The sequence below is a fragment of the Eumetopias jubatus genome, unplaced genomic scaffold (genome assembly GCF_037043125.1).
Source record: "Eumetopias jubatus isolate StellerSeaLion01/CBP00866 unplaced genomic scaffold, mEumJub1_p1.0 scaffold_14, whole genome shotgun sequence".
NCBI classification, from domain to species: Eukaryota; Metazoa; Chordata; class Mammalia; order Carnivora; family Otariidae; genus Eumetopias; species Eumetopias jubatus.
Genome location: NW_028274820.1, coordinates 72200275 through 72219266, shown reverse-complemented (window position 1 = coordinate 72219266; position 18992 = coordinate 72200275). Strand labels below are relative to the sequence as shown.

Genomic DNA, 18992 nt, shown 5'->3' with positions numbered 1-18992 from the left:
CCCTGATCACTTTGCCACCCAGGGATACCTCCAGATGGCCTGGTTCTTATGGCCAGTGGAGGCTTACATTTGTGGTCCCACAGGACTGTAATATATTTACATACTTTTAAAAGCTGATGCCTGGAGGTCTGGCTTCTAGTCAGTTTCAATCTAGGTACTGAGATCATCCCCCACCAGGATGCTGACAGGTCTTGGCACATCCCCAACTACTGGAAGCTATTAAAAATGTAATAGGCTGCTTGGACAAGCATAAAGGTTTGAAAGACAACCAAGAACTGAGACAGAGTTGAATAACAAGTTTCATCTCCTACACGAGGCCACTCCTTCAAGACTGGAAGAGGCTGTGGTGTCATCTGCTATAGAAACCAACACAGAGAGTCAAGTAAAATGAAGAAAGAGGGGAATGTGTTCCAAATGGAAAGAAAAGAAAAAAGATAAAACTTAAAGGGAAAAAAATTAATGAAATAGAGATAAGTGATTTACCTAATAAGGAATTCAAAGTAATGGTCATGAAGATGCTTACAAAACTGGAGAGAAGAATGAATTAACAGTGAGAACTTCAACAAAGAGATGGAAAATATGAGAAGGTACCAAGTAGAAGTCAGAGAGCTGAAAAATATAACTGATCTGAAAAATACACTAGAGGCCTAGTTCAACATGAGACTAGAAGCAGCAGAAGCATCAGTCAACATAAAGACAACACAGAGCAGCAAAAAAGAATGGAAAATGGAGAAAATATTAAAAGCAGCAAGCAAAAAACAACTTACTGCATACAAATGAACTCCCATAAATCTATAAGCAGATTTTTCAGCAGAAACTTTACAGGCGAGAAGGGTATAGCATTTTATGTTCAGAGGACTGAAAGAAAAGATACTGCCATCCAAGAATACTCTACCTGGCAGTTATTCAGAAGTGACAGAGAAACTATAAAACACAGATGAAGGAAAATGAAGATGACACAAAGAAATGGAAAGATATTCCATGTTCGTGAATTGGGAGAATATTGTTAAAATTCTATACTACCCAAAGCAGTCTACAGATTTAATGAAATCCTTATCAAAATACCAATAGCATTTTTCACAATACTAGAAGAATCCTAAATTTTTATGGAACCATAAAAGACCCCAAATAGCCAAAGCAGTCTTAAAAAATAAAACTAGAGGTATCACAATTCCAGATTTCCAAGTTATAATACAAAGCTGTGGTAATCAAACAGAGTACTGGCATAAATACAGACAAATGGATCAATGGAATGGAATAGAAAACCTAGAAATAAACCCACAACTATAGGGTCAACTAATCTTCGACCAAGGAGGAATTTATATACAGTAGGAAAAAGTCTCTTCCATAAATGGTCTTGGGAAAACTGGGCAGCTACATGTAAAAGAATGAAACTGGACCACTTTCTCACACCATACACAAAAATAAACTTAAAATAGATTCAAACACCTAAATGTGAGACCTGAAACCATAAAAATCCTAGAAAAAGAGCACAGGCAGCCATTTCTCTGACATGGGCCATAACAACATTTTTCTAGATAAGTCTCCTAAGGCAAGGGGAGAAAAAAAGCAAAAAAGAAACTGTTGGGACTACATCAAAATAAAAAGTTTCCACACAGCAAAAGAAATGATCAACAAAACAAAAAGACAAGCTACTGAATAGGAAGATATTTGCAAGTGAAGGGTTAGTATCCAAAATATATAAAGAACTTACAATTCAACACCAAAACCATAAATAATCTTATTTAAAAATGGGCAGAAGACAGAATAGACGTTTCTCCAAAGAAGACATAATAGATGGCCAATAGACACATGAAAAGATGCTCAATATCACTCATGAGGGAAAGGCAAATCAAAACTACAATGCCATATCACTCACACCTGTCAGAATGGCTACAATCAAAAACAAAAACAAGGGTAGGCAAGGATGTGGAGAAAAAGGAACCCCCATGCAGATGGGAACGCAAACTGGTACAGTCAATGTTGAAGACAGTATGGAGGTTCCGCAAAAAGTTAAAAATAGAACTGCCCTACAATCCAGCAATCACACTACCGGGTATTTACCCCAAAAATACACAACCATTAATCCAAACAGCTATATGCACCCCTGTTTATAGCAGTATTATTTATATTTAAAAAAAAAAAAAAACTATAGAAGTAGCCCAAGTGTCCATCAATAGATGAACGGATAAAGAATAAGTGATAGGTAGGTAGATAGGTAGTATGCAATGAAATATTATTCAAAGGGTGCCTGGGTGGCTCAATTGGTTAAACATCTGATACTTGATTTCAGCTTAGGTCTTGATCTTAGGGTCATGAGTTCAAGCCCCATTTGGACTCCACAATGGGTGTGGAACCTGTATCACTCTAAAAGAGAGAGAGAGAAAATAAATCTTACTCAGCCATAAAAAGGAACAAAATCTTTCCATCTATAACAACATGGATGAAGCTAGAGAGAATATAATGCAAAGTGAAATAAGTCAGAGAAAGACAAATACTGTATGATCTCATACATGGAATTTAGGCAAAACAAATGAGCAAAAGGGGAAAAAAAGGAGAGAGACAAACCAAGAAACAGACTTTTAACTGTAGAGAAAAAACTGATAGTTATCAGAGGGGAGGTGGGTCGACAGGTCCAAGAGATGATGGGGATTAAAGAGTGCACTCATCATGGTAAGAAAATCATTTTGGGCATAAATGAGGAAATTTGGATATGTATTGCTTATTTAAAATCCAACAGTAAATGTCTTAGGTGTGACTTTTTAAAAAAAAGTGGAGGAGAGAGAGTTTCCAGACAAGCAAAAGCTAAAGGATTTCATCACCACTTAACTGGCCTTATGAGACATGTTAAAGGAACTTCTTTAAACTGAAAACAGAAAGCACTAATTAGTATTAAGAAAAAATAGGAAAGAATACATCTCACTGGAAAGGTTAATATATGGTAAATATAGTGGATTAATCACTTATAAAGTATAAAGATGAAAGACAAAAGTGCAAAAATAAGTGATTATAATAGTTAAAGGACACACAAGATTAAAAGATCCAAAATATGAAAAACATAAAACATGGGGATGGGTAATAATGTTAAGCTTTACAATGTGAACAATTTAAATTGTTATCAACTTAAAATAGAGTGTTAGAAATCTGAGTTGTTCTATCTAAGCCTCATAGTGACCACAAAGCAAAAATTTATAGTAAATACACAAAAGATAAAGAGACAAAATATAAGCATACCAGTAAGAAAGTCATCAAACCACAAAGGAAGAGAACAAGAGAAAAGAAAGGAACAAAGTGGAACTACAGAAACAGCCAGAAAATAATTATCAAAATGGAAATAAGCACATACCTATCAATAATTGCTTTAAATAGGGGCACCTGGGTGGCTCAGTCATTAAGGGTCTGCCTTCGGCTCAGGTCGTGATCCCAGGGTCCTGGGATCAAGCCTCGCATCAGGCTCCCTGCTGTGTGGGAAGCCTGCTTCTCCCTCTCCCAATCCCCCTGCTTGTGTCCCTGCTCTTGCTTTCTCTCTCTCTCTCTCTCTCTGTCAAATAAGTAAATAAAATCTTAAAAAAAATAACTGCTTTAAATATAAATGCATTAATTTTTTCAATAAAAGTTTATTGAATGGATAAAATAAACAAGACTCATCTGAAAGACTCACTTTAGATGTAAGGGGAAACATACAGACAAAAAGTGAAGGGTTGGAAAAAGATATTCTATGCTAATGAAATCCAAAGGAAAGCTGGAATAGCTATACTTTTATCAGACAACAGACTTTAATGTAATAAGAGACAAAGAAGGTTATCAAAAATAATAAATGGGTCAATCCAATGAGAAAATACAACATTTGTAAATATGCGTTCAACATAAGAGCATCTATATATAAGGCAAATACATATTAGGTCAAAAGGGAGAAATAGCAATACAGTAATAATACGGGACTTTAGTACCCTACTTACATCAACAGTAAGTTGGTCTTAAATGACACATTAGACCAGATGGACTTAATAGGTATTTGCAGAACATTTCATTCAAAACAACAGAATGCACCTTCTTCTTCTCAAATGAAAGTGCAACATTTTCCAAGACAGATCATATGTCTTGGAAATACTTGCATTATATCATATTTAAGAGGATTAAAATCATATCAACCACCTTTTCCAACCACAGTGGTATGAAAGGAGATATTTACACAAAACTAGAAAATTTACACATGTGAAGATTAAACATGCTATTAAACCAGTGGGTCAAAGAAGAAATCAGAAGAGAAATAAAAATAATTTGAGACAAATGAAAATAGAAATGGAACACACCAAAATTTATGGGATGCAGGAAAGCAATTCTAAAAGGGAAGTTCATAGCCATAAATGCCTACTTCAAGAAACAAGAAAAGTTTCAAACAACCTAATTGTACACCTCAAGGACCCAGGTAAAGTACAAAAAAAAGTCCAAAGATAGAAGGAAATACAGAGCAGATGTAAATGAAATAGAGACTAAAAAGACAAATAGAAAAGATTAATGAAATTAAAAGCTGGTTTTTTGGAAAAGGTAGACAAACTTGACAAACCTTTAGCTATAATCACCAAGAAAAAAAGAGAGGATTATAATAAAATCCAAAATGAAACAGGAGATGTTACAGTTGGTATCACAGAAGTACAGAGGATCATAAGAGACTATGATAAACAATTGTATGCTAACAAATTGAACAACGTACAAGAAATGAATAAATTCCTAGAAACAATACAACCTACCAAGACTGAATTAAGGTGAAATAGAAAATCTGAACAGACTGGCTACTAGTAAGTGGATTGAATCAGTAATCAAACACCGTCCAACATGAAAGACCTAAATGTGAGACGGGAATCCATCAGAATCCTAGAGGACAACACAGGCAGCAACCTCTTTGACCTCAGCTGCAGTAACTTCTTGGTAGACACGTTTTCAAAGGCAAGGGAAACAAAAGCAAAAATGAACTATTGGAACTTGATCATGATAAAAAGCTTTTGCACAGCAAAGGAAACACTCAGCAGACCCAGAAGACAACCTACAGAATAGGAGAAAATATTTGCAAATGTCTTAATCAGATAAAGGGCTAGTATCCAAAATCTGTAAAGAACTTAATCAAATTCAACACCCAAAGAATAATCCAGTCAAGATAAGGGCAGAAGACATGAACAGATATTTCTCCAAAGACGACATATAAACAGCCAACAAACACATGAAAAAATGTTCAACATCACTCAGCATCAGGGAGATACAAATCAAAACTGATGAGATACCATTTCACACCAGTCAGAATGGCTAAAATTAAGACGTCAGGCAACAACAGATGTTGGTGAGGATGCGGAGAAAGGGGAACCTTCTTAAACTGTTGGTGGGAATGCAAACTGGTACAGCCACTCTGGAAAACAGTATGGAGGTTCCTCAGAAAGTTAAAAATAGGGCTCCCCTAAGACCCAGTAATTGCTCTCCTATGTACTTAGCCAAAGGATACAAACATAGTGATTCGAAGGGGCACCTGCACCCCAATGTATATAGCAGCAGTGTCTGTAATAGCCAAACTATGAGAAGAGCCCAGATGTCCATTGACAGATGAATGGATAAAGAAGATGTGGTATAAACAATGGATTATTACTTAGCCATCAAAAAGAATGAAATCTTGCCATTTACAGTGATGTTGATGGAACTAGAGGGTATTATGCTAAGTGAAATAAGTCAGAGAAAGACAAATGTCATATGATTTTACTCGTGTGGAATTTAAGAACTAAAACAGATGAACATGGGGGAAGGGAAGGTAAAATAAGATGAAATCAAAGAGGGAGATGAACCATAAGAGACTGTCAACTAGGAAACAAAGTGAGGGTTGCTGGAGGGGAGGTGGGTGGGAGGATGCAGTAACTGGGTGATAGGCATTAAGGACAACACTTGATATAATGAGCAGTGGGTATTTTGTGCAACTGACGAATCACTAAACTCTACCTCTAAAACTAATAATAGTTATAATTATATGTTAATTGATTTTAAATTTTTAAAAATACTAAAAAAAAAAAACCCACCTTCCAACAAACAAAAATTCTCCTCAAACTCTTCCAAAAAATAAGAAGCAGAGGAAACTCTTCCAAACTCATTTTATAAGGAAAGCATTACCCTGATACCAAAACCAGACAAGGATGCCACAAGAAAAAAATTATGGGAACAATATCCCTAATACATAGATACAAAAATCCCCAACAAAATATAAGCAAACTGAATTCAGTGGTACATTAAAATAATCATACACCATGATCAAGTGGGATTTATTCCAAGGAGGCAAGGATGGTTTAACATCCACAAATCAATATGATAGACCATGTTAACAAAATAAAGGATAAAAATCATATCATCTTGACAGATGTGGAAAAGCATTTCACAAAATACAACATCCATTTATGATAAAAACTCTCATCAAAGCGGTTATGGAGGGAATGTACCTCAACATAGTAGAAAGTCTAAATATGACAAGCTCACAGGTAACATCATATTCAACTATGGAAAGATTTTCAGTTTTTCTGCTAAGATCAGGAACAAGACAAGGATGCCCACTCTTTCCACTTATTATTCAGTACTAGGTAAGGACTGCCAGAGCAATTAGGCAAGAAAAGGAAATAAGCATCCAAATTGGAAAGAAAGAAGTAAAGCTGGCACTATTTGCAGATAACATGATACGATATATAAAAATCCTAAAGATTCAAATCAGGACACTGTTAGAATAAAGAAATCCAGTAAAGTTGCAAGATAAAAAAATCAACACAAAATCCATTGTATTTGTATACACTAATAATGAAATATTGGAAAGAGAAATTAAGAAAACAATTCCATTTACAAATATGTCAAAAAGAATAAAGTACCCAGGAATAAATCGAACCGAGGAGGTGAAAGACTTGTATATTGAAAACTAAAATAATAAAAGAAACTGAAGATATAAATAAATGGCAAGATAATCTGTGCTCATAGATTAAAAGACTTTTAAATATCTGTACTATGCAAACCAATACACAGATTTAGTGCAGTCCCTATCACAGTTGCAGCGTCATTTTTCACAGAAACAGAACAGTCCTAAAACTGAATTGGAATCATCAAAGACCCCAAAAGCGGTCTTGGGAAAGAATAAAACTCAAGGCATCACACTCTGATTTTAAACTATATTACAAAGCTATAGTAATTAAAACACTATAATACTAGTATTAAAACCTACACATAGAACAAATAGAGAGTCTAAAGTAAACCCACTAATTCACCATATATATGGTGAATTAATTTACAACAGAGGAGCAGAGAATATACAGAGGGAAAAGGGCAGTCTCTTCAATAAATGGTGCTGGGAAAATTGGACATCACATGCAAAGGAATGAAACTGGACCACTACACACCAAAACTAGAAATGGATTAAAGACTTGAACATGGCTCAGGAGCCATAAAACTCCTATGAGAAAACAGAGAGTGTAAGCATCTTTATATCAGTTATGGTGCTATTTTAAGTCTGACTACCAAAACCAAAGGCAACAAAAGCAAAATTAACAAGCGAGACTATATCAAACTAAAAAGCTTCTGCAAGGGAAACCAATAACAGGAACCTACCAAAGGGGAGAAAGTATTGCAAACCATTTTACATGTGGTAAGGGACTACTATCTAAAATAAATTTTAAAACTCACAATTCAATAGCAAAGAAACATACAGTCTAATTAAAAACTGGGCAGAAGATATAAATAGACATTTTTTCCAAAGACGACATACAGATGGCCAAAGAGGTTCATGAAAACATGCTCTACACAGTTATCAGGGAAATGCAAATAGAACCACAATAAGATACCACCTTATACCTGTCAAAATGGCAGTTATCAAAGACAAGAAATAGCAAGTAATGCTGAGGATATGGAGAAAAAGGGAACACTTGTGCACTGTAGGTAGGAATGCAAATTTAGTGCAACCATTATGAAAATGGGTCTTCTCAAAAAATTAAAAATGAAACTACCATTCAATCCATCAATTCCACATCTGAGTATTTATCCAAAGAAAATGAAAACACTAATTTGAAAAGATATGCACTCCCATGTTCATTGCAACATTGTTTATAGTAACCAAGATTTGGAAACAACCTATGTGTCCATTGATGAATGAATGGATAAAGAAGATTTAGTGTGTACGTATATAATGAAGTATTATTTGTGCATAAAAATAAATGAAGTCTTGCCATGTGTGACAACATGGATGAATCTTGAGGGCATTATACTAAATGAAATGAAATTATAGGAGTCAGAGAAAGACAAATACACTCTTTTATATGTAGCATCTAAAGATACACAAATCTTTTTTAAACCAAACTCAAATACAGAGAACAGATTGATAGTTCTCAGAGGGAGTGCAGAGAAATGGGTAAATTGTAAGCCATTTATTTAAAAGGCAGTGGTTGTCAGATTGGGGAAAAAATAATCACCAAATATATGCTGCCTTTAAGAAATGCACTTCAGTTATAAACATACAAATAGATTAAGAGCAAGAAGCTAGACAAAAAGAAAGCTGGTGTGGCTACATTGTGATCAGACAAAGAAACTGGCAGCAAAGAAAATTATCAGCAGAAAGGTGGTTATTTCAAAATAATAAAAAGGTCAGTTTATCAGGAGTACAAAATAATCCTAAACATTCATGGCATCTATAAACAGCCTAAATACATAAACCAAACACTGATAAAATAGCAAGAAGTAGACATTTATAACATTTTTAAAATATTATTTTTTATATATTAGAGAGAGCATGAGCAGGGAGAGGGAGGGGCAGAGAGAGAGAGGGACAAGCAAACTCCCTACTGAGCAGGGAGCCCAGTTCAGGGCTTGATCTCAGGACCCCGAGATCATGACCTAAGCCAAAGGCAGACACTTAACCAACTGAGCCACCCAGGTGCTCTGACATTTATAAAATTATAATTGGAGATTTTAAAACCTCTCTCTCAATAATTGATACCACAATTAGAGTGTCAAAGAAGAACTCATCGGGGAAATTAGACCATATTTTGGAATGAAGAGAAAAAGAGATTGAAATGTGTAGGATGCCACTAAATCGCTAGAGGAAAATTATAGCCCTGACCCCCTTTATTATAAAATAACAGAGGTTTCAAACCAATGACAAAGTTCCAAACAGACAAAAAGGCACACTAAATTCAAAGTACAAGAAAGTAAGTATCAAAGTAGAAATCAATGAAATAGAAAACTTTGAGGAAAAAAACAGCTTGGAAAACTGATTAAAGCAAAAGCTAGTTCTTTGAGAAGTTAAAATTGATAAACTACTAGCCATACTGATTAAGAAAGAGAGGAAGAAGTGGTATCATTACTGATTTTACCAATATTAAGAGGATAAGAAAGAAATACTGTGAAAAAAATTTATGCCAATAAATTCCACAATGTAAATGAAAAGGACAAATAACCTCGGACACCACCACAGGGTACTCATAGATAACCTAACTGGCCCTAAATGTATTATAGAAATTTGAATTGAGAGTTACAAACTTTTCCAGAAAGAAAATTTCAGGCCCAGATGGCTTCATTGGTAAAATTGACTAAACTGTTGTGCCTGGGTGGCTCAGTCAGTTAAGCATCCGACTCTTAATTTCAGCTCAGGTCATGATCTCAGGATGGGCTCCATGCTCAGCATGGAGTCTGCTTGTCCCTCTCTCTGGTCCTTCCCCCCCAACTCATGCTCGCTTGCTTTCTCTCTCAAATAAGTAAAATCTAAAAGAAAATTGACTAAACTGTTAAGGAAGAAATAATACTATTTATACACAAACTCTTTCATAAAATTGAAATGGATGGAATACTACCCAACTTATTCTATCAGGCCATTACCTGATACCAAACTAGAGACCTTCCTGAACTATATACCATATCCCTCATGAACATACACGCAAATGTTCTATACAAAACTTGAGCATACTGAATGCAATAATATTTTAAAACAGGTTATACATCATGGCCAAGTTTGGTTTGCAAGATTGGTTTAATTTCAGAAAACAGTTTATCTTAGCACACTGAAAAGGGTAATCTGAATAGGGATAGGAAAAAACATTTGATAAAAATCCATTCTTTCCTTATGAAAACACTCAGGAGGAACTGAACTGAATTTCTTCAACCTGGTAAGGGCTATAATGAAAAACTTACAGCTAACATCATACTAAAAAAAAAAAGTTTTCCCCACTAGAACGAGAGTATCTCCTCTCACCACTTCTATTCAGCATTCCCTGTAAGTCCTAGCCAGTGCAGTAGAGCCAGAAAAAAAGCAGTAATAGGCATCAAGATTGGAAAGAACTAGAACTGTTTTTATTCACACATGACGTTGATCATTCATTAGATTATTCCTTGGAATCTACAGAGAAGCTACTAGAATAAATGAGTTTAGCAGGGTTGCAAGATGGGAGATCAATATATAAGAGTCAGCTGGTTTATATATATAAACCACAATCAATATATATATTATATATAGCCACAATCAATTAGAAATTAAAACAGTACCATTTTCAATAGCATCAAAAATATGAAATATTTAATAAACGTATGAAATACCTATTTCACATAAGCCTGATAAAAGATGGGAGAAAGCCTGCATATTGAAAACTGTAAATTTGACAGAAATTAAAGACCTAGATACATAATAGATATACCATGTTTATTCATGGAGGAACTCAGTATTGTTAATACATCAATTTCCAAAAATTTATAGATTCAATGCAATCCTGTCAAAATCCTAGCAGTTTTGTAGAAGTTGAAAAAGTTACTCTAAAATTTGCGAGGAAATTTAAAAGGACAGTGTTTGAGTAACACTACCTGATTTCAAAATGTATTTTAAAGCTACAGTAATCAAAATACTGTAGTATTGATGTCAGGAGTATCAGTGAAATATAAGAGAGGGTCCACAAAAAGGGCCAAATTTATGGACTACTGATTTTCAACCCAGATGGAAAAAATGGTCTTTTCAACACACGGTGGTTGGAACAATTGGATATCCATATACAAAAGAGAAAAAAACTTTAGTCCATACCTCACACTGTATACAAAAATGAACTCAAATTATAAACCTAAATGTAAAACAAAGCTATAAAACTTCTAGAAGAAAACATTGAAGAAAAGCTTCATAACATTGGGTCAGGAAAAAATTTCTTAGGTATGACACCAAAAGCAGTCCATCAAGCAACACATTGATTAATTGGTCTTTCATCAAAATGAAAAATTGTTAAAGACAAGCCAGAATCTGGAAGTACTTTTAAGTCCTACATCTGATTAAGGATTTGTATCCAGAATAAAGAATTCTCAAAACTCAATAATAGTTTTTTCTAATGTAAAGCAACCCAATTATTTCTAAGTGAGCAAAAGATTTAAACAGACACTTCACCAAGAAGATATCCGAATAGCAAGTAAGTATAGGTAAATAAGATAAACATCACTACACATTAGGAAAATGGAAATTAAAGCCACAGTATACCACTCCACTCCTATATTATAATGACTAGAACTTAAAAGGCTGGTTACTCCAATTGTTGATGGGGATTTGGAGGAACTAGAATATTTAAAACACTCACGGTAGAAATGTAAAACTGTATAAGCACTTTTGAAAACAGTTTGGAGTTTCTTTAAGAGTTAAACATGCACCTACTATATGATCCAGCCACCCCTTTCCTGGGTATTTACCCAAGAGAAATGAAAGCATGTCCACTGAAAGTCAAACAGGAATGTTCGTAGCAGCTTAAAATAGCCAAAAGTTAGAAACAGCCCAGATGTTCATAAACAGATGTATGGATAAACTGTGATAAACTGTTAATAGAGTAGGATAACTTACAGCAATTAAAAAGGAATAAACTATCAATAGATGCAAAAGAGTGGATGAATCTCAAAATAATTGTATTGTGTGGAAGAAGCCAGGCAAATTAAGAATACATTATTCGGTCTTATTCCATTCATATAAAATTCTATGAAATACAAACTAATCTGTAATGATAGAAATCATATGAATGATTGCCTGGTGGCCAGGAAGAACAGGAAAGGTATAAGGAAGAGATTATAAAGGCTCAGGGAGGGAGCTTTTGGGGGTGTTAGATCTATTCATTGATTGTGGGAATGCTTTCATGAATGTTTAAATGACAAAACTTATCAATGAGTACCCTTTAAATATACTTTGTGTCAGTTATACTTGTTTGTACATCAGTATATTTCAGTAAAGTTAAGAGGAAAAAGGGGGCGGTGCCTGGGTGGCTCAGTCAGTTAAGTGTCTGACTCTTGGTTTCGGCTCAGGTCATGATCTATCTCCTGGATCATGAGATTGAGCCCTGCGTTGGGCTCCCTGCTCAGCAGGAAGTCTGCTTGATGATTCTTTCCCTCTGCCCCTCCGCCCACTTGCACACACTCACGCACTCTCGCACAAATCTTTAAAAAAAAAAAAAAGGGTGGGGGAGCAAAGGGACAAAGAAAAACATCTTTTTCTGTGTAATAGAACTTTACATATCACTTTCCCTAATAGATAGTCCACATGATTATGTGGCCAGCTTGTCTACCTACTAGCAAGAATGAGGAAATACAGTATTAGTCTGTAACATTGTTAATTAATAACTATTATATTTAAAGGGCACTAATTTTTATCTAATTTTAAAACTTTTATTCTGGATCATTTCCATGGAGTTGTAATATTCAGCATATTGTGGAGTATTGTATATTAACTTTGTCGTGGTAGTTCCTGTCATCTAAGTTGACTTTGATACGTAGTTTTAAATCAGGTATTAACTTGTTAATAGATTAAATGTAATACTAAAATTATTTTTAAGATAGTTCGAGCTAATGGTTTAAGGACATTTTTCATAACCTTAAAAAGTTTTGGTGCTCTGCTTGTACAAATTTATAATGCCCCTTTCATTATATTCTTTGATTCGTCTTTATTTCATGGTATTTCTTATTTAAAGTCTTTATATTGGCCCATCTTTGTTAACTGTAAATGTTGAAGTGAAAGTAAATAAGTAAATATGACAAAGTTTAGATAAATCTTTCTTGTAAACTCTTACCCAAGTTAAAATTTCAAATTGTTAGGCAGAAATATTTTTTTAAATGAGTAGAAATTCTATGGGCTTGATTACTCTTCAAGATTTTAGTAAGTAAAAGTTTAGTTTGAATGTTTGTGCAAGCAGAATAATGTAGAAGGGAAAGATTCAAAATTAAAGCTTGGATGATGTAGAAATGCTGTGCCACAGTTTGGTGTAAAAATCTGTGTAATAGGGTGGAAGTAATCTTCATATTCTTAATATGCCTTGTTTTTCCCTTTCTGCAGAGTGTATATAAATGTGACTTCCTGAACTTACAGCTTCAGCAGCCACTCCAGCTTGCACAGGATGCTATAGATGCCTTTTTGAAGCAGCTGAAAAACCCTATTGATTCTCTTCCTGGAGAACTTTTCCATGTGGTGGTTTTCTCTCTCCTCCTTTCTTATTTTCCATCACCTTACCAACGATGGATTTGCTGCAAGAAAGCCCATGAACTGTTAGTGTTAAATGGTTTATTGCTTATCATCACACCTGATTCCTCCCATCAAAACCGTCATGCTATGATGATGAAAAGCTGGAAGATTGCTATAGAATCCCTGGGCTTTAAACGTTTCAAGTATTCAAAATTTTCACATATGCATTTGATGGCATTTAGAAAAATCTCCCTAAAAACCACAAGTGACTTGGTTAGTAGGAACTACCCAGGGATGTTATATATTCCTCAAGATTTCAACAGTATAGAAGAGGAGGAATATTCTAACCCTTCCTGCTACGTTCGATCAGATATAGAAGATGAACAACTAGCATATGGTTTCACAGAGCTCCCTGATGCTCCATACGACTCAGATTCTGGAGAAAGTCAAGCCAGCTCTATTCCTTTCTATGAGCTAGAAGATCCCATATTACTTTTAAGTTAATATTAAAGTATAAGGCCCTTTCAGTCCAGACTTCTAAACTAATTGCTTACACTAATCAGAAATACTAACATGAACTCAGTACTTAAAACCTGGTTTGCATAGAAGAAATGCAAAGGTTTACAGAGTTTGCTATTTTTTTCTACTTCTGGATTTTAAAATTTATTCTTATATAGAAAGCTTAAAGTTTCATGCAGAGTGACTCCTGTCATAGCAGAAACCACTGTTACTTTAGCATTTAGCACTAAGATATCATAGAAAGGTACCTTTTTTCTTTAGTGCTATTGTGAAAATGAAGCATAACTTGCTATGTATTTTCCTTTTTTAATCTTTTCAGTGTTGACTTTAAACCATTGCAATGAGAAAGATATGTAGAAAGCTGTAGCTTGCACTTTGATGACTCACAAGTTAAATGTGACACAGAGCTAGATTGGTTTAGTTGTTTTGTGATGCACTTATTCTCTTTTCTAGCTAAATTGTTATCTGTTACAGAAAGCCATTTTCTGTTCAGTTTTGTCTGATGATCCAGCATTTCCTCAACTTTTTGGAATTTTTTTTTTTTCTTTTTTGCTCATTTGGCAGCATCAGACATTTGGGGAAAGATTTCCCCCAAGTATGTATTCTAATTTCATTAGTACAGTACAATAAACACCATTGCCAAAGTAGAATGTTCATATCTTTCATATTGATTTAGGCCTTGGTGTTAAGTATATTTAACTGTGAGAGGTCACTCTTACCTTTTTTAAATTTAGGTTTCATTTACAAAATTTTCTATTTAAACAAGGAACAATACTCGATCCTGACCTGAAACACCTTTGTGAAAGGGTTTGCACTTGTAAGAGTTTATGTTCTGTCTAGACCAACCTTGTTAGGGTTCTCACCTTTCCATTAAGGAGGTGTGCTGCACTACAAGTCTGGAAGTATATAGAAAAATTTTAAATTAACCCTCTGCTAGCGATCTCATAAAATGGTTTTGACCTTTTGGTATTCGAATTTCTATCAAAATTCTAGCAGAAAATTTTCTTTGAATATATAAACCATTAGTTGGCTGTGGGAATTTTCCCTTTCCACATTGATAAATGACTTTGTGTTTCTGAATCAGAAGCAGATGATTAAGGAGAAAAATAATGTCCAAACAAGACAAGATTAGTTTAAATAGCTAAGAACATTTGGTCCACATTGTCTTGTCTGTCAGCCAGCAATTGTCATGTAAGCAGTCATTTTTAAGAGTGCCACTGTGTGGATTTTTTTTTTTCAAGTGGTTATTACATTAAAATTACCTCATACTGAGGTTTTTGCACTGAAATATCACAGTTTCAGAATTCATGGTTAATGTGTGTGTGTGTGTGTGTGTGTGTGTGTTTTTAAAGGAAACTTGCATTTTCAATAGTTGATCCTAAATTTCATAAACTGCACTTCTTTACTCTGGTAAAACTGATGTTTTTGTGCTTATTGTGAGTTGTTGTAGTTAACTTTGAATGTCAAACTTTATTTAGAAAGACAAAATTACCCTTTAAGTGTTTGGGTATATATATGCCCAATATTTCTCAAATTTCACGTTCTAAATTAATCAAAGTAACAGGATTGTAGTTAACCTAAAAAGTCAGTTGAATGAACGCAATAAATTTTGGTTGCTCAAATATGCCAAAAGGTAGCTTGAAATGTTTCATTTACTTTCAATAGCTTCAGAGCCCTTAATAATTAAGATTGACTTTTCTTTCCAATTAAGCACTACAGGTCACATCTTTATCTCCCCCAGAAGAAGGGGGAAAAAAACTCCACTGTGTTCAGGTAACACAAAACTGTGTTTTGGTAGTACTTCTTTTACCCATACTGCCCTTTTCCTTTGATTTGGCTAAATCTGATCTTTAAGGGCAAAGAAAACAATGTATCTAATTAAAGTGCTTTGAAAGTAAATGAAAACCATGCTTTTGAGAGGCTGGTGTAAGTATGACCTTGGAGTCAGCCTTTGTGTTAACAGCTAACATGTTGGTGCTATAAATTCTTCTGATTGTTTACAGATGTTGATTCTGCTTATGCTCCAAAGTGTGCATGATGTATTTTAAGTAGTACTTTAAAGAAAAGTCTCTTTATAAAACCTACTCCCACTTAGTATAAATTTGTTTGGATTTATAAATATCATTTGTTACCATAAATTCAGCTTCATATTAGGTTGGTACAGGATTTAAACTAATAACATATTCCACCAAAGCCAATTTAACATTTAAATGTTAAAATATAAGCAGTCCTGTGGCTTGGTGCCAGATTACATATGTAATGACAAGAGAAGTTAACAAAGCCTTCTAATACTGAATGGGTACTCTTGAGAATGATTTCATTTGGATATAAATAAGTTTTAAGGGGTCTCCCTGTCTCACAACAGGATTCTCCAAAATAATTTGGAGTTTTAAAACTAAATGATCATTTGGTTAGATTCTTCAGGATCATGACTAGATCAAAAATGGTTTATATCATAGTTGCCAAATGGTGGGAGATGGCATACCTGAAAATGTATGTTTGTGTTTGTTGTATTTTTTCACATTTTGTGAACAAAGCACATTTATTAAAATTTTAAATTTTCTAATATTCATTGTCTGTTACTTAAAACCTGAAAGTTCTGTGCTCTTTGACTTAGATACTGAGTGATTTCAAAATTGGGACGCAGTTTAGAATTTGACATCCAGAATTTTCAAGCTAGGTTCACTTACTCAAATTCCTTCATTTCAGAAATTGATTCACCAAAATACAGAGAGCTCAAGTGACTACCATATTGTTACGTATTGTTATGCTGTTTATCAGAGAACCAGGGACAACAGCCCACACAAATTCTAGTTCATTGTAGGTCTACTTTCCTTGAAAGTTACTTATATCTGAGATAACTAAGTGTATTAGTTATTTTACGGCAGCAGATGGCTTTCTCATGACATCGAACAGTTCTTTATCCATTGAATGAATGTTTGAACTTTACCATATACAGTATGCTGGGGAAACATTAGGATTGGAGTGGTCATAGTCCCCTGCTTTCATGGAGCTGATGATCTAATGGAGAAGATAAGCATCCTACATAAAGTTAACGTCTGTATCTAGGAATGATTGCCTACTGATCCTTACACGTTTGCCCCTGCTCAAGTCCCTTAATTTACCAAAAATGAAACAGAATGCAAAAAAGTTTTGCATGTGTTGAACACAACTGTTCAACAAATTATGAACACATTGTGGGTAAGAGGGACGTATTGTTCCTCTCTCTAGAAAAGCGCAAGCTACAAACCTATTCTCTGATTGTAAAGGGCAGGTAAAAAAAAAAAATGGGGAAATCAAGCTGTCACTCCATTTTCCCCACATTTTTCTGAGCACAGTGCCAGAATGGTATTCCTCTTCAAGAGTCCACACACTAACATTTGGTTCCCTTTTGGTGTTACAAATTGGTAGGTAATAGCAAAGGTGGAAGAGAAATTTTTCTTAACAAAAAACATTTATTACAAAGAATATATTTTAAAATTTTGATTTTTCCAAAAAAAAATTGGAGTAATCTCCATAATGGTTCACAAAAATTTCATGTCCGTGATCCACTGCCAACAAAAAGTTCCCCAAGATTAGCGGTAGCCTATATTACACAGTACTCAATAAACAAGCTACAAGAGCTAACAATTTCATTAAGGACCTGTAAATATTATAAAAGGAGGGAAGTATTGGGTTTTCTAAACCCTATTTTTCTTATTAGAGAAATTTATATCCCAACAATTGGAAAGACTGTCTTAAACTTAGATTTGAATGTTTTATCATCCTAAATTTAAGAATGAGTTCAGTAGTTTAGTATGCATTTTTCAACTAAGAATCTTGTTACATCTAGCACTGTTGAGTAGTAACTTTTGGTCAACATCGGCAGTGTTCAACTTACTTTGAATTTTTTTAACCATAACACTTTTGTTCTATTAATAGAAAGCTATTCTACTTTTTGCCATATAAAACATTTGTGATTAATGTCACTGCATAGTTTTAGTAATCAGAAATACAACTACTTTATATCAGATTTTAAGAATTTCTTAGATTGGGTCCATCAGTAGTACCAAGATGGTTACCTATTTCTGTTTTTTTTTTTTAAATTAAAGGAAAACCCAAAGAATTAGGTCATAGATATTGACTGCAGAATTGCTTCTTGAATTTGTCATAAATAATGAAAAGGCTGTAAAACAAATTTGTTAATATTACCGGATTAGAATGCCCGTATAAACCATAAAAGTGGTAGGGAGCATTGCTCAAAATATAAAACAATGCCAATAGTTTTCCTAAACCCAAGCCTTTTTGCAGTACTTTAAGGAGAAAAGTCAGGAGAATATACTTGCATACTTTTATTGCATATATGTCTCACCTACTAAAGGCAGTCACAACCAAGTAAATCATTCAGTAGTGTCCTGATAACATTCTATAGTTCTTTGAGCTGCCATAGGGAAAACAGGTATCTAGAAGAAAATTATTTGTGGGCCCAGAGGTATTCTATATGAAGCTATTGTAGAGTCCACATTTAAGCCCTTTGTATTTGTTCCCTACACCTACAAATCTTTTTTACAGCTAACTAATGCCAGGCTTTAGCTATGCCTATTGCCTTGTACCCAAGAAAAAGGATACAAACATGGCCATGGCCAGTATTAATTTAGTTCTTCAAACTCTTTTTCTGTTAACACATCCTTGTTTTGATGAGAGAGTTTGCAGACACAGGTTAGATGTAGAAAAGATAAAGTCAACAACAAAAAACAGTCTCCTAATTAACACAGTCCTTTTCATTAGGAATCCAAGAACTAACATGTTTCCCAAAACCAAGCATGGATGAACCATTCTCTGGAAATAAGGTAGATGGGTGATTGCTGGCAAGAAGAGAGGCAGTCAGACCAAATTCCCAGAGCCTCCCTGCAAGAAGAAATGCTTAAGGAAACAGACCTAAGACAGAAAGAGGGGCTATGGCTTAACTATAAAAACAGAGCTTTGTTTTCTAAACTCACTGAAGCATTAGCACCAATTAATGTCCCAGAGA

General features: G+C 34.4%; 1 protein-coding gene across 1 annotated transcript in view; it reads left to right on the top strand.

Moving 5' to 3' along the window:
• Window positions 1-16547, top strand: part of SAMTOR (S-adenosylmethionine sensor upstream of mTORC1) — a 94214-nt gene extending 77667 nt beyond the window's left edge. The window contains exon 5 of the mRNA XM_028104959.2: window positions 13337-16547. Coding sequence (XP_027960760.1) covers window positions 13337-13966 — 630 coding nt within the window. The 3' untranslated portion in view covers window positions 13967-16547. The remainder of the gene's footprint in view (window positions 1-13336) is intronic.
• Window positions 16548-18992: the final 2445 nt, after the last annotated feature.